The 13918-nt window shown below is 46.3% G+C and overlaps 2 protein-coding genes across 9 annotated transcripts in view; both read right to left on the bottom strand.

Annotated features, from left to right (window-relative positions):
- Window positions 1-2619, bottom strand: part of LOC133469987 (disco-interacting protein 2 homolog C-like) — a 31340-nt gene extending 28721 nt beyond the window's left edge. Inside the window, exons 1-2 of one of the 3 annotated variants that reach the window (XM_061757743.1) lie at window positions 2305-2443; window positions 704-1136 (exon numbers count right to left, since the gene is read on the bottom strand). In XM_061757743.1, coding sequence (XP_061613727.1) covers window positions 704-1121 — 418 coding nt within the window. In that variant the 5' untranslated portion in view covers window positions 1122-1136; window positions 2305-2443. Of the gene's footprint in view, window positions 1-703; window positions 1137-2304 lie in introns of all 3 variants that reach the window. The other 2 variants (XM_061757741.1, XM_061757742.1) reach the window with 2 other exon arrangements.
- A 1224-nt stretch (window positions 2620-3843) lies between these two features.
- Window positions 3844-13810, bottom strand: LOC133469989 (uncharacterized). 6 transcript variants are annotated; one of them, XM_061757747.1, is made up of 16 exons: window positions 13534-13810; window positions 13123-13163; window positions 8647-11652; window positions 8459-8549; window positions 7828-7920; window positions 7706-7754; window positions 6755-6891; window positions 6581-6686; window positions 6397-6505; window positions 5728-5781; window positions 5545-5634; window positions 5397-5473; window positions 5133-5327; window positions 4884-4953; window positions 4392-4523; window positions 3844-4318 (listed from the first exon to the last, which is right to left on the bottom strand). In XM_061757747.1, the coding sequence occupies exons 3-16, from the start codon at window positions 11641-11643 to the stop codon at window positions 4235-4237; spliced, it is 4284 nt and encodes a 1427-aa protein (XP_061613731.1). In that variant the 5' UTR covers window positions 11644-11652; window positions 13123-13163; window positions 13534-13810; the 3' UTR covers window positions 3844-4234. The 6 variants fall into 6 exon arrangements, with proteins under 6 accessions (XP_061613731.1, XP_061613734.1, XP_061613729.1 ...); XM_061757750.1 differs by having other exon boundaries at window positions 5545-5781; window positions 8647-10884; window positions 13584-13810; XM_061757745.1 differs by having other exon boundaries at window positions 5545-5781; window positions 13584-13810.
- Window positions 13811-13918: the final 108 nt, after the last annotated feature.

Here is a 13918-nt window from a genome sequence, read left to right on the forward strand (position 1 = left end):
ACACTTGAGATGTGCACGCTGGAAGCAGATCATCTCCAGTGTGTTTCTAGGCTGTGCAAGCCCGCCCGCATGAATAAAAGATGTCGCTTCCATTATATAAATGTTCTAATGTGAGATGCTTGTTATGTGTTCTAACAGCTGTGACCGACCTCCACATGCATGCAGGCCCACTGTGCGTATGTGTGTGGCGGGAAAAGGGGGAGTCAAGGGATGGGTTGGGGGGGTGAAAAACCTCCCCGAGCATCCTCCTCCTCAGAGCAGGCCTCGACAGCCTCAAATGTCGGACGTCAGAAGGCCAAAAAAAACGGCGCCGAGCTGCTGCATCGCAATGCCATCGACGCGCGCGCTCCCATGCGCACACGCACGCGCACAGGTAGCCTCGCACGGCAGACTCAACATCTCAAGGTCAACTGGGAGGGGGTATGGGCGGTGGGGTGGGTGGGGGTTATGTTGTCCTCACGCCCGAGGACCAGACAAAAGAGCCGAAGCGGGCCGAGGCTCGCTCCGGCCGGTTGCACAGAGCTGGCCGCCCCGGCGCCTGGCTCGCAAACATCTGGATGGGAGGAGCGGGCGGGCGGGCAGGAGGAAGAGGAGGGGGGGGGGGGGCTAACAATGAAATTCCGTTAGTGTCGGTGTGGATGGCGATGAGATAACAGAGCAACGGGGGTTTGTATGAGGGTGGGGTTGGTGGGGGTGGTCTTACCCTCTGACAGCTCCAGCTCCAGCTCCGCCAGGCGGGCTCGGATCTCCAACGGTATCGGCGACGCCTCGCGGTCCGCCATTCCGCCTCGTACAGCGGTGAAAACACCTTCAGCCTCCTCCTTCCTCCCTCCTCTTCGTCGCTTCTTCCTCAGCGAAAGGCGCACTGCGAGGAGAACAAAGAAAGGGGGCTCCGAAGTCGCGCCTCTTAGCGGGGGTCCGCCATGGCGTCCGCCGACCTCAGATGGCGCAAGTGCCGGCTCGCGGCGGTGGCTGTCGCTGGGCTGGGGCCGGTCGTGCTCGCGGTGGGGATGGGGATGAGGCTGAGGACGGGGAGGCTCGCCGAGCTTTGCTGCCGCTTTGCTTTGCTTGCCAATGGGGTCACGTGACACGGGGGAGGGAGGGGCTGCGACTCCACTCATCGTCGACAGGGGGCGCTGCAGGCACAACACCCAGTGAGCAGTGACGTGGATTTCATGTTATTCTCACTATGTGCTGTCGACATCACATTTTTACAACTTAGTAGACCCAACTGTTCATCAAAAACGACTTAGAGGTTTTATTCCTAAAAATTGTATTTGATTTTACACCGTGCTTAAATATAGGAACATAAACTGTACTTTCATAACGATTCAATTAAAATGCATTAACCATAATCGGTGAATTAAAAAAAAACTACCTGAATAAATGTGTGAAATCAACATTTCTAAATCATCAAATGCAAATTTATTGCACTTAAAAGTTAAATACAACTGAATTGTACTTATCAAATGTAACATTATGGAGTTTGAACGTTGAATTCAGTGATACTTTCACATACCACTGGAGGGAGCACATGTACCACTCATGGTACTCACGCCACACTTTTGCGAATCACTGTACGGCTACGTTCACACTGCAGAGCGTGATGCCCAGTAGATTTTTTTGTTCAATCCCACCTTCTTATGTATCGTTCACATTACAAATTCAGATCCGACTTCTATTGTGACAGACATGCACAAAACATGTCACGTGGCACATGCACGCAAAACACGAGGCGTAGTGCAGTAGTCCTTAAGCATCTTCTTTTCATCAGTTTTGTTCTTCTTCATCCGCCTTTGCTTTTCGCGCAAGTTTGGTCGAACAGTTGTGACATTTGTCGACTTTTGATGACGTAAACGTCAGATAAGCGCGACCTGAGGGTTCAGACTGTACTCTCATCAGATACAAATCCGATTTATATCCACATACAAGAGGCCTGGGTCAGATTTGAAAAACAAAACAAAAAAAAGTCACTGCTCGCACCGAGATGAAAAAAAAACAACCAAGAATACAAAATAAAAACAGATACATGTCACATATGGGCAAAAAAAAAATCTGAATTGACTTGCGGTGTGAACGTAGCCGTGGAACTGCAAAATTCAAATCAGGTGTTTGACCCTTGAACTAACCAGTCCAGGGTGTCACTTGTGGGGCTGTGACGTAATTCTGTTTGGGAGTTAATTGCCAAGTGTATTTCAGTGGCTTGGTGATGAAATGCTCCATCCTCCACCAATGCATTGGAAACTCTATGGGAGCTCGCTTTATTTGAAATAATAGTGTTAGGTTCTTTTGAATGACACTTACCTGATTGCTCTGTGAAATTGTTGTGGGTTCAGGGTGGTTGTTTGTTTGATGATGCGTCCATGCACCACAAAAATGCTGTCACTGTCTTGGGCGCTCGCTTGTTTCCCACAGTCTCCTTCCGCTAGTAGACGCAAGCAGACGGCTAAACGAGATCCAGCCCACTGGTTGTTAAACTAACGAAAGTAGGGCATAACGGGGGCTGGTGCACTGCATGAGACAAATATGACCCTAAAATGAGCCAATTTCACCATAGCAAGAAGTATTCTGTAAACATGTTTCTACAATTCCTGACCCTTGGCGTATTTTGACATGATTATGCCAGAGACGTGATTAAGATACATAGGAAGTTTTTTTTAGTTATTTAAAAAAAAATAAAAAATGCACAATGTCTCGTCTCCTTGGACTGTATTGAAAGTGTATGATTCCTGATGTTTTTTCACGACAGATGGTTGTTGTTTACACCAATCTCAACGTCCTCTTTCCTAATCACTCTTGTGATGGAACTCACCTGCCACCTACTGGACACTGAGTATCACTGCAGCTATCCTGTTGTGGTCCACATAATACAGTATACATTTTTTACATTACCAGCAGCACGGATTGAGCATGGAGAAGTGACACATATTACAGTCAAAAAGACATCCATCCATCCATCCATTTTCTGAGCCGCTTCTCCTCACTAGGGTCGCGGGCGTGCTGGAGCCTATCCCAGCTGTCATCGGGCAGGAGGCGGGGTACACCCTGAACTGGTTGCCAGCCAATCGCAGGGCACATACAAACAAACAACCATTTGCACTCACAGTCACAACTACAGGCAATTTTAGAGTCTCCAATTAATGCATGTTTTTGGGATGTGGGAGGAAACCGGAGTGCCCGGAGAAAACCCACGCAGGCACGGGGAGAACATGCAAACTCCACACAGGGGGGGCCGGGGATTGAACCCGGGTCCTCAGAACTGTGAGGCTGACGCTCTAACCAGTCGGCCACCATGCCGCCGTCAAAAAGACACTTATTTAATATTTCTCAATAATATATACATCTTTACAGACAGATACGTACCTGGTTTCTATTTAAAATCTTCAACAAAAGGGATCTCAACAGTCAAATAAAATTCAAGTTAATTGTGAGGAATCAGTGCTTTTATCCTTTTATGGGAACTCAAATGTTTACAACAAGATTTATAAATCACATATAAAACAAAAAAATATGAACTTAACCGTCAGGTCTTTTCGATTTTACTGCCGCTTTTTGCTAATTTGTGGCCAAAAGACAGTGGGTAATTTTAAATATTTATTTTGTTTGTTATCAGTTATTGTCATTAGTCTAAAATATCCATTCACGTTTACTTTTTAACCCTTTCAAAATCTTTTTTTTCGTGAAGTGCCTATAAAACCTGAATTATTTTTTAATATATAGTCTAAGTACTACCTTTAAATTGGCCAAAAGTGACCACAAGGAACAATTTGATTTAAACAGTACATTATTGATATATTTAAAGAGCTGAAATTTGACGGTACAAAATCAGACAAAACTCTTAAGTTTCATCACATTTGTATTAACACAACTTAAATGGTTAAGAAAAAGGAGGTGAGGTGGACACAAACGGCTTGCATAGAGCACTGAGGGGTTTACATGAAAACAGAATGATGAAACTCAGGCAGAGAGAAAGAAACAAAATAAATCTGACTGCAAAATCTCACCGACATTGCTAACAGAATGTGAGTGAAGAACGAACAGCAAGCGCAGAGGAAGTGCCGCTCACAGCCACTGGCGACAAAAACAAACTCCCATAAACAACTATAAAAGCAGGAAACACAAATTAGCAATGAGGAAACGGAACAGACGTGAAAACATTCTAAACCTGACAACACTGCATTAGTAAAATCCACCAGGTGCAAGTTAACATTGCACTTTTGGTGTTTTGCTCCATCTAGTTCTCTTCAACGGACGGCGCCGACCTACCAGAGGAAGATTTCTGGCAGATGGCAGCGTAGCTCAGCTTCTGGGACGCTTGCTGCTCAATCACAAGTCAGCGTCAGGCCTGTTCAATAACCCCCCACCCCCCACCTTTTATTTATACGCTTTACCTCACTGGTGATGTCATCGGTGGAGGTGGACGAAGGTTCTGCCCGTTCAGGCGTCTTCTTCACGCAGAGGGGAGGGAAGTTCGAGACTCCGAGCTCAATGGGAGACGGCTGGCGGCGAGGTGAAGGCTCTTTCTACACAGGTTCAAACACACAATGTCAAAGTTGAAATGCAAACAAACTCAATTCAACTCAACTCAATTTATTTATAGAGCACTTTAAAAGCAGCCACAGCTGAAACAAAGTGCTTCTAAATAAATTAACCCTAAGGCCAGAATAGGAGTGATGTGCTCCCTCTTACGTGTTCCAGTTAAGAGGCAAGCGGCAGCATTTTGAACCAACTGGAGATATTTGACGGAGGACTGGCTGACTCCAAAGTAAAATGCAATACAGTAACTCAGCCAAGGTGTGATGAAGGCATGGATTACTCTTTCAAAGTGCTGCTGTGTAAGAAAAGCCAAAACAAAAACAAAAACAGAAATAGTACCAACTTACATGATGCACTACAGCTGTCTTGGTAGCAGACCACTGGTTCTCTCTCCTCCTCTGATCTCTGTTTACAGGCCTGCAGATCAGAGCAGTGACATCACATGTTTGTACTCCTACCAGGACTGAGCGTTGGGTACAGAAATAAACTGGTTTGAATTACTGTATGCTGGGACAACACAAAGCAAAATAATTGACTGAGCTTCGGCTCATAAGTCATAAGTCTGTGTGTTCCTATTTTTATTTTTTATTTTTTACCTTCCTCCCACTGAATGTGGCGCTGCAGTCAGCCTGTTGGGGCGTCTGCCGTGATGAGGCCCGTTGCCTCTGGAGTGGGACCACACTCGAGCCGGCCTCGACGAAGCGGAGATCTCCTCTGAGGTTTTATCCCCCGGGTAAGAGGAATCCTTTTGACTCCTGGTTTGTTCTGCGCCTGACGTCCTGGAGCCCCTCCTGCGTGACGGGAACAACGACAATTTTAAGTGTGTGAAAAGGTGAAGCGGGAGATTCCCTGCTGTGTACCTGCTCCTGTGTGGGCCGTGACGTTGGAAGTAAGGCGATGCCGGGAAGCCGTTCAGGGCGCTGTTGAGCTCAAGCGTCTGCAGACAAAAAAGAATAGTTCTCAGTGGTGTGAGGAGGAAGAGGACCAAACCTTCGCCGGACGACTCACCTCAACACAGTCCGAGTATCCCGACTCGGACCACGTGGGGTAGGTGAAATCGTAAAGCTGTTGGTAGGCGTCTGGCGGCAAATAGGACACCTGGTGATCGACCAGGATGTTGGGCCGGGTTGGGCCGTAGCCATTTAAAGGCGCACCCGACGCGAAGGTCGTTGATTTGGCTTTCATCCTCACCATGATGGGCTTCCCCTGGAACACCTGAACCTCCTCTCGCAGGTATTTGTAGGCCTGAGGACCCACACAACAAATGGCATATTATAACAAATTAAAACACACAAATGTAAACACAAACATACTACTTGTGTAACCGATGGATTAAGTGTGAGTCGACTGGTCATGCCTGCGCCCCACTCTGCAGGCATGAGCAATCGACCCACGCTTAATCAAAATGTTACACTTAAGTACACAGGTTTGGCAATTCAATTTGTGTCATTTTTCAACAAATCGATTAAAATCAGACATCGTATTTTTGTGGGGAAAAAAACAAAACCTATCCTCCTTTATTTGCTTAAAAGCTCAGCCATTCATTGTTTTTGTTCAGGTCAAACCAATAAATGTATTAGCATCTTTTTCAATCATGGTGCCAAAGAACTATCTTAGAGTGAGTTGAGGAGCTTCATTTAGACAAAAGTAGTGCTTTGTCGCCATCTTGAGGCATCTATAGGAACTCATAAACCATAGTGGTGGGGGTGTCAGTTACTTGCAGATTTCTGATAGCCGCGGCAGGGCTTGGCCCTGACCCCGCGTGAGGAACACTCTTATCTTACAGCCACAACGTCCATCCCTACGTTCCCTCCTCAGACCACCAACATCAAGCTCGCCATCATGACGGCTGTCAGTCACCTGGTAAGCGTCGGCCTCTGATCTGAAGGTGATGAACCAGTTGTCGCTGCTCACAAACTCACAGCTCAGGAACTTGGGCAGCGTCTGGTCACTGAAGAGCGCTTCCACCTCCTGCACGACAAATGATTACTTGTAGGAAGAGGGTCGGAGAAGGAAAAGGATAAAGAGGTGTCGGACTGGTCTTTCCTCGCGTGGGGTGCTGCTGGGGATCTCCCGCAGGATAAGGAGATATTGAAAGTGGTTGGCTCGCACTTTATGCCCGCACGGCGACATCTGGACCTGCGGCAGAGCTGAGGAGATAAGAAATAGTCTCAGTGGTTAATGTTTGGAGTGACAAGGTTATGTCATCAACACTGACTTTTTACGACGTCTGTTACGAGCTGCAAGTCGGCGCCGAGACGCTTGATGGTGTGGATGCCGACCAGCGTCGCTATGGAAACGTACTGCTCGTCATCCATCTGAGACTGGAGGTACAAGTCGCTGGCCAGGTGCTCCCTGGCGAGGAACACAGCAGCTAGTGGAAACAACCTGACACGGACTTGATACAAAAGAAGCAGTTTGATTCTCTTTAGGAGGCCCTTAAAATAAAATCCTTTTTTGACAAAACCGGATTTTAGATTTGAATCAATTCTTTTTCCTTCACTTACAGAAAAAGCAGATGGCAATGACATTTGACGAAAAAGCCGTGCTTTCTGTTTTTTCCCCTTTTAGGATTTGCTTTATTTTTACTGATACCAAAAAGGTTTTCTTTCAGCTTCCACAGAAATAATGAAAATAAATATTTTTCTTTACAGGTGAAAATAAAGGCTTCCTATTAAAAAAAAATTGCCTTTTGTCAATCGTGTATGTAAACATGATCCTTAAAAAATCTACATTTGAAATATGCAACAATTTAACAATGTCTGTTTCTTAGCCAGAATTAAAGTCGTTAGTCACTTTCTTGGAAAACAGTCACGAGAGTGTTTGGAAAAGTCACTAAATATAGCGATCAAACGGCTAAGTTGGCAACACTGACTGCTTTTGTAAACGAGCTCCTCTCTGGTCACAGCTATGTTGTTGGTGTGGACAGTGCACGTCAGCTGTTAAAATAAGCTATTTTTTTTTAAAATCGTCCAGAAAATTAAAAATGAATTAATCGATCAAATTAATCACCCAGCCCTAGATTCTCTATGTTGTTATTGCGTTTCCACTGTCAGAACTTGTGAATGATGCCAAAATAAATAATCCAAAGAGCCATTGGGTGCCAAAAGTGTGGCTGGCGCTCACGCAACAAAATGCATTGTGTCTCATTGAGGAAAACTGTTCTTACCTGCTCAGACAGATCTCCAACACAGACCTCAGCTGCTCCATCAGCTCACCTAAAAGGACACAAAGCCGTGAGTCATCCAGCAAAGTGGATCTGCAAAGACAAGGGCGTAGCGCGCTGGGTACCTGTGTGTCGTTCTGGTGGGACGTGGTTCTCTGCTGTTTTGGGTTCAGTTTCAGCCAGGTTCATGTGGTCCAGCTCCACATGCAGTTCTTGGTCTACAGAGAAACAACACAACATATCAGCGCCACCAGAATCAATCAATTCAAAGTAAACAATATTTCGCCAGATATCATCCAGAATTTGTTTAATCAGAGGGAGGGAGGACATATCAACAACAAAATTACAAAAAAACACTCTAAAAAGTATTTTTGCATGCAAGATAAAATCATGCAATGGTTTAGAATGACTATGTTAAAGTCAGTAAAACCCAAACAGAATCAAAATCAAAAACAAGTTCAGAAAATGAGCATTTGAAAGTTATAGCAGTAAGAGGAGAAATGAGAAGTCACTTTGAACTTGTTTTCCTTTTTTTAATCTCAGGGGAAAGTGTGTTTCGGAGTGTGGGTTTGTTTTTGTTGTATTGCTGTTTTTAATCGAGATACCGGGAAATGGAATTGGAACCCAGGTTGTTGTTTTGTCTGCTGTTTCGTTATGCTGTTGGTTAGTACTGACCGGTATGTCTGTTTGGTTTGAAATAAACTCTTTCATATTATAAGAGGTAAAGTAAAGTAAGAGGATGTGAACGAAGCTCACTCTGCTCTGTGGGGAGGTGCAGCCACGGCTGCTGTGCCTGCGAGAAGTTGTAGCTGCATCCAGTCCATACCTCAGCATCAGGGTTCAGGGTCTGCACAGAAGCAGGGTGTTGAAGGGAGCGCATATAAGCGCCATTAACATCTCGCGGCATTGTGACAAATGCACAAAAAGGAAAGAGCAACACTCACGACCCGAGGGCAGCCCGCGTGCCAGGCCCACTCACACGGCACCAGAGGCATGACGGTACTGTACGGGAATGCTCCCAGCAGAACCGCGCTTGGCTGTGACTCCTGGGTCGTCTCCTGGGTTTGCGGCGCCGGCTGGACCCATGCCCGGCAGCCGTCGTCTGCTGCGGGCCCGATCCAGGTCTGGTGATCCAGGTGGCACATGGAAGCGTCGGCATCCTCCCCCAGCAGCTCCGACACCATCTCCCGCATGCCGCCCTCGCACTCCTCGCCGGGCGCCTCCTGACCCAGGAAGTGGATCTCATAAGATGGCGTTAGCGCGTGAACGTCCAGCTGGTCTGGTTCCACCGGGACGCTGTTGTTCTGCTGCTGGGATGAAACCTCGTCCGGAAGACACGTGTTGACCATTTCAGCGTGGGAAGAATAGCAAGTGGAAGGTTTTGGACATTCCTCCGGAGACGAGTGCACTGCTTCTGGAGGATCACTCGGACCCTCTGTTGTCTTTCCCTCTTCCTCACACACTTCCTGTGGTGATTCCAGGCTGTCACCGCTTGTCTTCTCAAGTGATGACTTTGAATAAAGACAATCTAGGTTTGTGTGTACCGCTTCCAGGTCAGATTTGTGACAGCTTCCAGAACTTGTGTTGTGCTCAGAGATGACCTGGACTGCAGGTGAATTGCCTTTCATCCTCGTGTCTTCATCATCTAGTTTAGGAGATTCGACACTTTCACATTGGTGGGGCGTGGTTGAGAGGATGGGGGTCGAGCAAACTTGTGGGAGGGCAGTGTTGCTGTAAATGATCTCATCTTCCTCACTTTTTGGACATTTATCTTCTTCCTCGTTGTGTTCCTCAGTGGTGTCAGGTTCTGGACTGCAGCTCAGAATAGAATGAGGGACTTTAGGACTTTCACTTTCCGGTTGTGAATGTTGGACACAGTCAAGTTGGTTCTCCTGGAAGGTGGCACATGTTTCCTTTGAGGTTTGGACCTCTGAAGACGCACTCTGCTCCACAAGCGTGATCAGGTCACACAAGTCATCTTCATCATATCGTTGAGGAACCTCTACGTTTCCACTCTGGTGGGGTATGCTTGCGAGGACGGGGGGAGAGGACACTTGCATGAGAGTCGTGTGTTTGCAGATGAGCTCATCTTTCTCACTTTTACTCATAAAGACACCATCTTCTCTCTGTGTTGAACATGTATCTTCTTCCTCATTGTGTTGCTCCATGATGTCAGGTGCTGGAAAGGAATGGACTTGTTTAGGAATTTCACTTGGCGTTTGTGAATGTTGGACGTGGTTTAGTTGGTTCTCCTTGAAGGTGGCAGGTTTAAACTTTAAAGTTTGGACCTCTGGAGACGCACTCTGGTCCATAAGTGTCATCCGACCACACGAGTCAACTTCATCATTTAGTCGAGAAGCTTCTACTCTTCCACACTGGTGGGCCGTGGTTGAGAGGATGTGGGGAGAGGACACTTGTGTGGGAGTCACGATGCTATGGATGACCTCGTCTTCCTCACTTTCACTCGCAGGGACGTCATCTACTCTCTGTAGTGAACATTTATCTTCTTCCTCGTTGTGTTGCTCCATGACGTCAGCTTCTGGACTGCAGCTCTGATGTGAATGAGGGACTTCTTTGGGACTTACACTCGCCGCTTGTGAATGTTGGACATGATTTAGTTGGTTCTCCTGGAAGGTGGCGGGTGCACTCTGCTCTGTTAGCGTCATCTGGTCATACGAGTCAACTTCATCATCTAGTTGAGGAGGTTCTCCTCCTCCACACTGGTGGGGCATGGTTAAAAGGATGGCTGGAGCAGACAGTTGCGTGAGAGTTATGCTGTGGATGATCTCGTCTTTGACAATTTTACTCACAGGGCCCTCATCTCTTCTCTGCAGTGGACATCTATCTTCTTCCTCGAAGTGCTGCTCCGTAACGTCAGCTTCTAGAAAGGAATGGACTTCTTTGGGACTTTCACTAGCTGGTTGTGAATGTTGGACGTGGCCTAGTTGGTTTTCCAGGATGATGGCAGATGTTTGCGCTGGCATTTGGACATCTGAAGACACTGTCTGCTCTGTCAATGTCATCCTGTCACATGTCTGCACACACGAGTCATCTCCCGCACTTGTTGAACTCGACATGTTTCCTTCAGGCGTTCCCTTTGCCACGTGCGGATCGACTCGATGGCCTGAGATTCTTCCTGAAGCGCTGGCCAGAGGCGATGGGTGTCGGTGCGGGTCGAGCGGCTGTGGAAATAGAGGAGGAAGAGGTGAGGCGGTCTGTGACGGACTGGGACCGGCACATGTTGCAGATGTCTGCGCCTGGCCGTGGTCATCGTGGTCAAGGTCATCGGTATCTATGGAGCAGATGCTGTAGAACTTCTGAGTCCTCGTTTGGAAGTTCTGACCCAGCGTTGTTGTGACAATGCAGTCCTCGCTTATGAGGGAAACCTGATCTTGACCCAAGCTGGATGACAACTTTGAATCGTGAGACACCTCGCCGCAGTTTACGTGGCTCACTACAGCAGAAGCAGACCAACAACCTTCTGGCTGGAGGAGCTTCTGACCCGCAAAATTCTGAGTGAACCACAGGGCTCGCCGGGTGGCGTTCTCCACAATGTTTTGCCGGGCCGGACTCTGGCTGAGCACCTCCATATAGGGCGCCGGCTCACAGCTGTGCGAGGGGGAGCGGGTCGAGTCCGCCGCAACGCTTGTGCCGGCCGGGATAAGAATATCCGGCTCCCCCTCGTGAGCGCTCCTCACTTGGAGAGTCTTCTCATTGACCACCATCCGCACTTTGCTGTCAAGTCCTGGACGAGCCTCCCGGTGGTCCAGTTCAGCCTCTTCTTCTTCTTCCTCCAGGCACACATGTTGAGCGACAGCCACGGCCTGGTGCCTCACTTGCTCCACGCCGTCGTGGATGTGGTCCTGGCACGGTGTGTGTAGCAGGCTGCTTCTCTCGGTGGCCCGACCCGGCCCGGCCTCCTTGCTGAAGCAGCAGCCCATCTTGTCTTACTAGAGGGGGAAATTCAACGCAAGAACACACGGATCGAGAAGGTCCTCGCGTGGGCTCGCTTGCATGCGGAAAGACAAGAGCCTCTACTCCCCCCCGGCCTCATCCCCCAGACTCCCTCCCTTACCCAGAATAGCACATGTGAAGGGGTTCATATGTCCCTGCCACTCAACACAACACTGTGTGTGTGTGTGTGCCCGTGAGAGGCTAGAGTGAGCCGGGTCACCACATGGTCCAGTGGACCCCAATCACAGTGCAGGACTCCCCCTCCCACTCATTCCACTGTTCAACTCTCCTCCTCTCCCGCTGGTCTTTCTCTTTCGCTTACAACAACTCGGCCCTCGCCGCTTTTGCCCCTCCCTGAATGAACATGTACATTATTTCTTCTATGCGACTGCAGGATGAAAGTTACCCCACCCCTTGAAGTCACGTGAGCTAGAAGTTGAGAGGTCAAATTAAGTTCACCTGTCAAGGTTACAGTGCATTTTATGCGCATCCTGAAAGGTCACACCAATATCAGGAACGTTTTGTGTTAAGTGTATACCACTTCACTCACTTCCTGCTGTTGAGGACAATAAGCGCAATGAACATCAGAAAAGAACCCTGCCACCCAGCATTCAGTCCGTTTGTCCTCCTGCCCTCTGTGGGGCGCTACAGGGGTCTTTGGACTAAAACCAACAGGTTAAGAAACAGCTTATTCCCTCCAGCTGTCTCCCTGCACATTCTTACCAACCCCCCTTGGATTGAATCAACAACACTTACCTCAGTGTGCTTCATCGTGGCCTTCTATAGAGCTGCACAACTATTATTATTAGTATATTATATTAGTATTATTTGGACTATTGTTTATATATACTGAAAATAACCTCATTGCACTACTGTACATGTGTATAATCAATCTTTTTTCTCCTCCAATAATGGCAATTTGCACTGTGCATTGCATAGTCATTATATTAATCATGATCAGAGTCATAGCCTGTTCATACAGTAGAAACCTAGAGAAATGGACACTCATGTTGACATAATTATATACCACCTCATGCCTTGCATGCTATATACTGCATATGCTATTTTAATTACGTACTGCTTATGAACTTCTGGTGAGATACAATCTGCGTTTCGTTGCCTTGTACTTGTGACGTATGTAATGCCAATCATATACATTTCATGTAGAGGCTATAATTTTATTCTGTTTCAGATTCAACATATGTTTCGGGTCTACTAAGATGTGTTTAGGTTGGCAGTTGAATAAGAACCATGCTGCAAAACATATTTAAACAGTTTCGTTTTGTCCAAATTAACAAAGTAACAGGAAATGAAATTATTTACATTTTCACTTTTCAGATGGAATCGAGGGTTTTCGTTTTGACCATAATATTAGCGGTGCAACAAGCACCTCCGTACTTAAACATGCTGGTGTTAAAAAAAAATTTAAAATAAAAAACTGGTAAAATTCGAAGTAGGCTACTTACTATTTTGACAAAGCCAAGAGTAGAAAGTACTGTACAGATATCTGTTGACAAATAGGGAGTAAAAGTAAACATTTGTCAGAAAAGTAAATACTCAAGTAGATATACCTGAAAAAGTACAGTAACTAAGTATTTCTACTTCGTTACTTCCAACCACTGTCAAATAAAAACTAACTGAGTGAGTACAACTTTAAATGACCCTTAAGTTATTTTTGCAGCTCAGTATGTATGTTACGGTTTTAAAAAAAACAGCATTTTTAACATTTTTTACACTGCTGTCTTTCATAGGTAAAAAATCCTCAAAACCTATAGCGGCTATAGCTAGCTAGCGAGCAAGTTATGTCAGCAGCACTTAAACTAAAACTATCGTTAAAGTATTCTAAAATAATATTAAGCAAACTGAAGCAGACTAACCTGCAGGATTTTGGAGTAAATAATAACAAATAAACTATAATTTAGCCCACCTGCTCTCCCGCTTAAACTAGCTAGTTAGCGTGCTAACGTTAGGCGTTTCGGTGCGCCTGCGCACTTTACGCAACAGAGGTCTTGAGTTGCTGTGGAAACGGGGAACTTCCTTTTACGTTACAGACGCAAAGTAGATCAAAGACTATTATATTATTATTATTATTATTATTAATATACCTTTCACCATTTTTAATAACATTTCTGTGAACAATTTGCATCCTTTGACTTTGGTGAAAACTTATTTTTACAAACAGTATTTTGATGAAAAGAGAATTAAGAACTTAAAGATAACTCATTTCACAAGTTCTACAAATATAAATTAATGTGAAGTTGA

This window comes from Phyllopteryx taeniolatus, chromosome 20 (genome assembly GCF_024500385.1).
Source record: "Phyllopteryx taeniolatus isolate TA_2022b chromosome 20, UOR_Ptae_1.2, whole genome shotgun sequence".
Lineage (NCBI taxonomy): Eukaryota > Metazoa > Chordata > Actinopteri > Syngnathiformes > Syngnathidae > Phyllopteryx > Phyllopteryx taeniolatus.

Excerpts from the sequence above, each read along its gene's own strand:
- LOC133469989 (XM_061757745.1), bottom strand. The coding sequence starts at position 11,643 with ATGGGCTGCTGCTTCAGCAAGGAGGCCGGGCCGGGTCGGGCCACCGAG. Across the intron at positions 4,954-5,132 it reads CCACATTCAGTGGGAGGAAG|GCCTGTAAACAGAGATCAGA; the intron begins GTAAAAAATAAA and ends TCTGATCTGCAG. Across the intron at positions 4,524-4,883 it reads AGACAGCTGTAGTGCATCAT|AAAGAGCCTTCACCTCGCCG; the intron begins GTAAGTTGGTAC and ends GAACCTGTGTAG.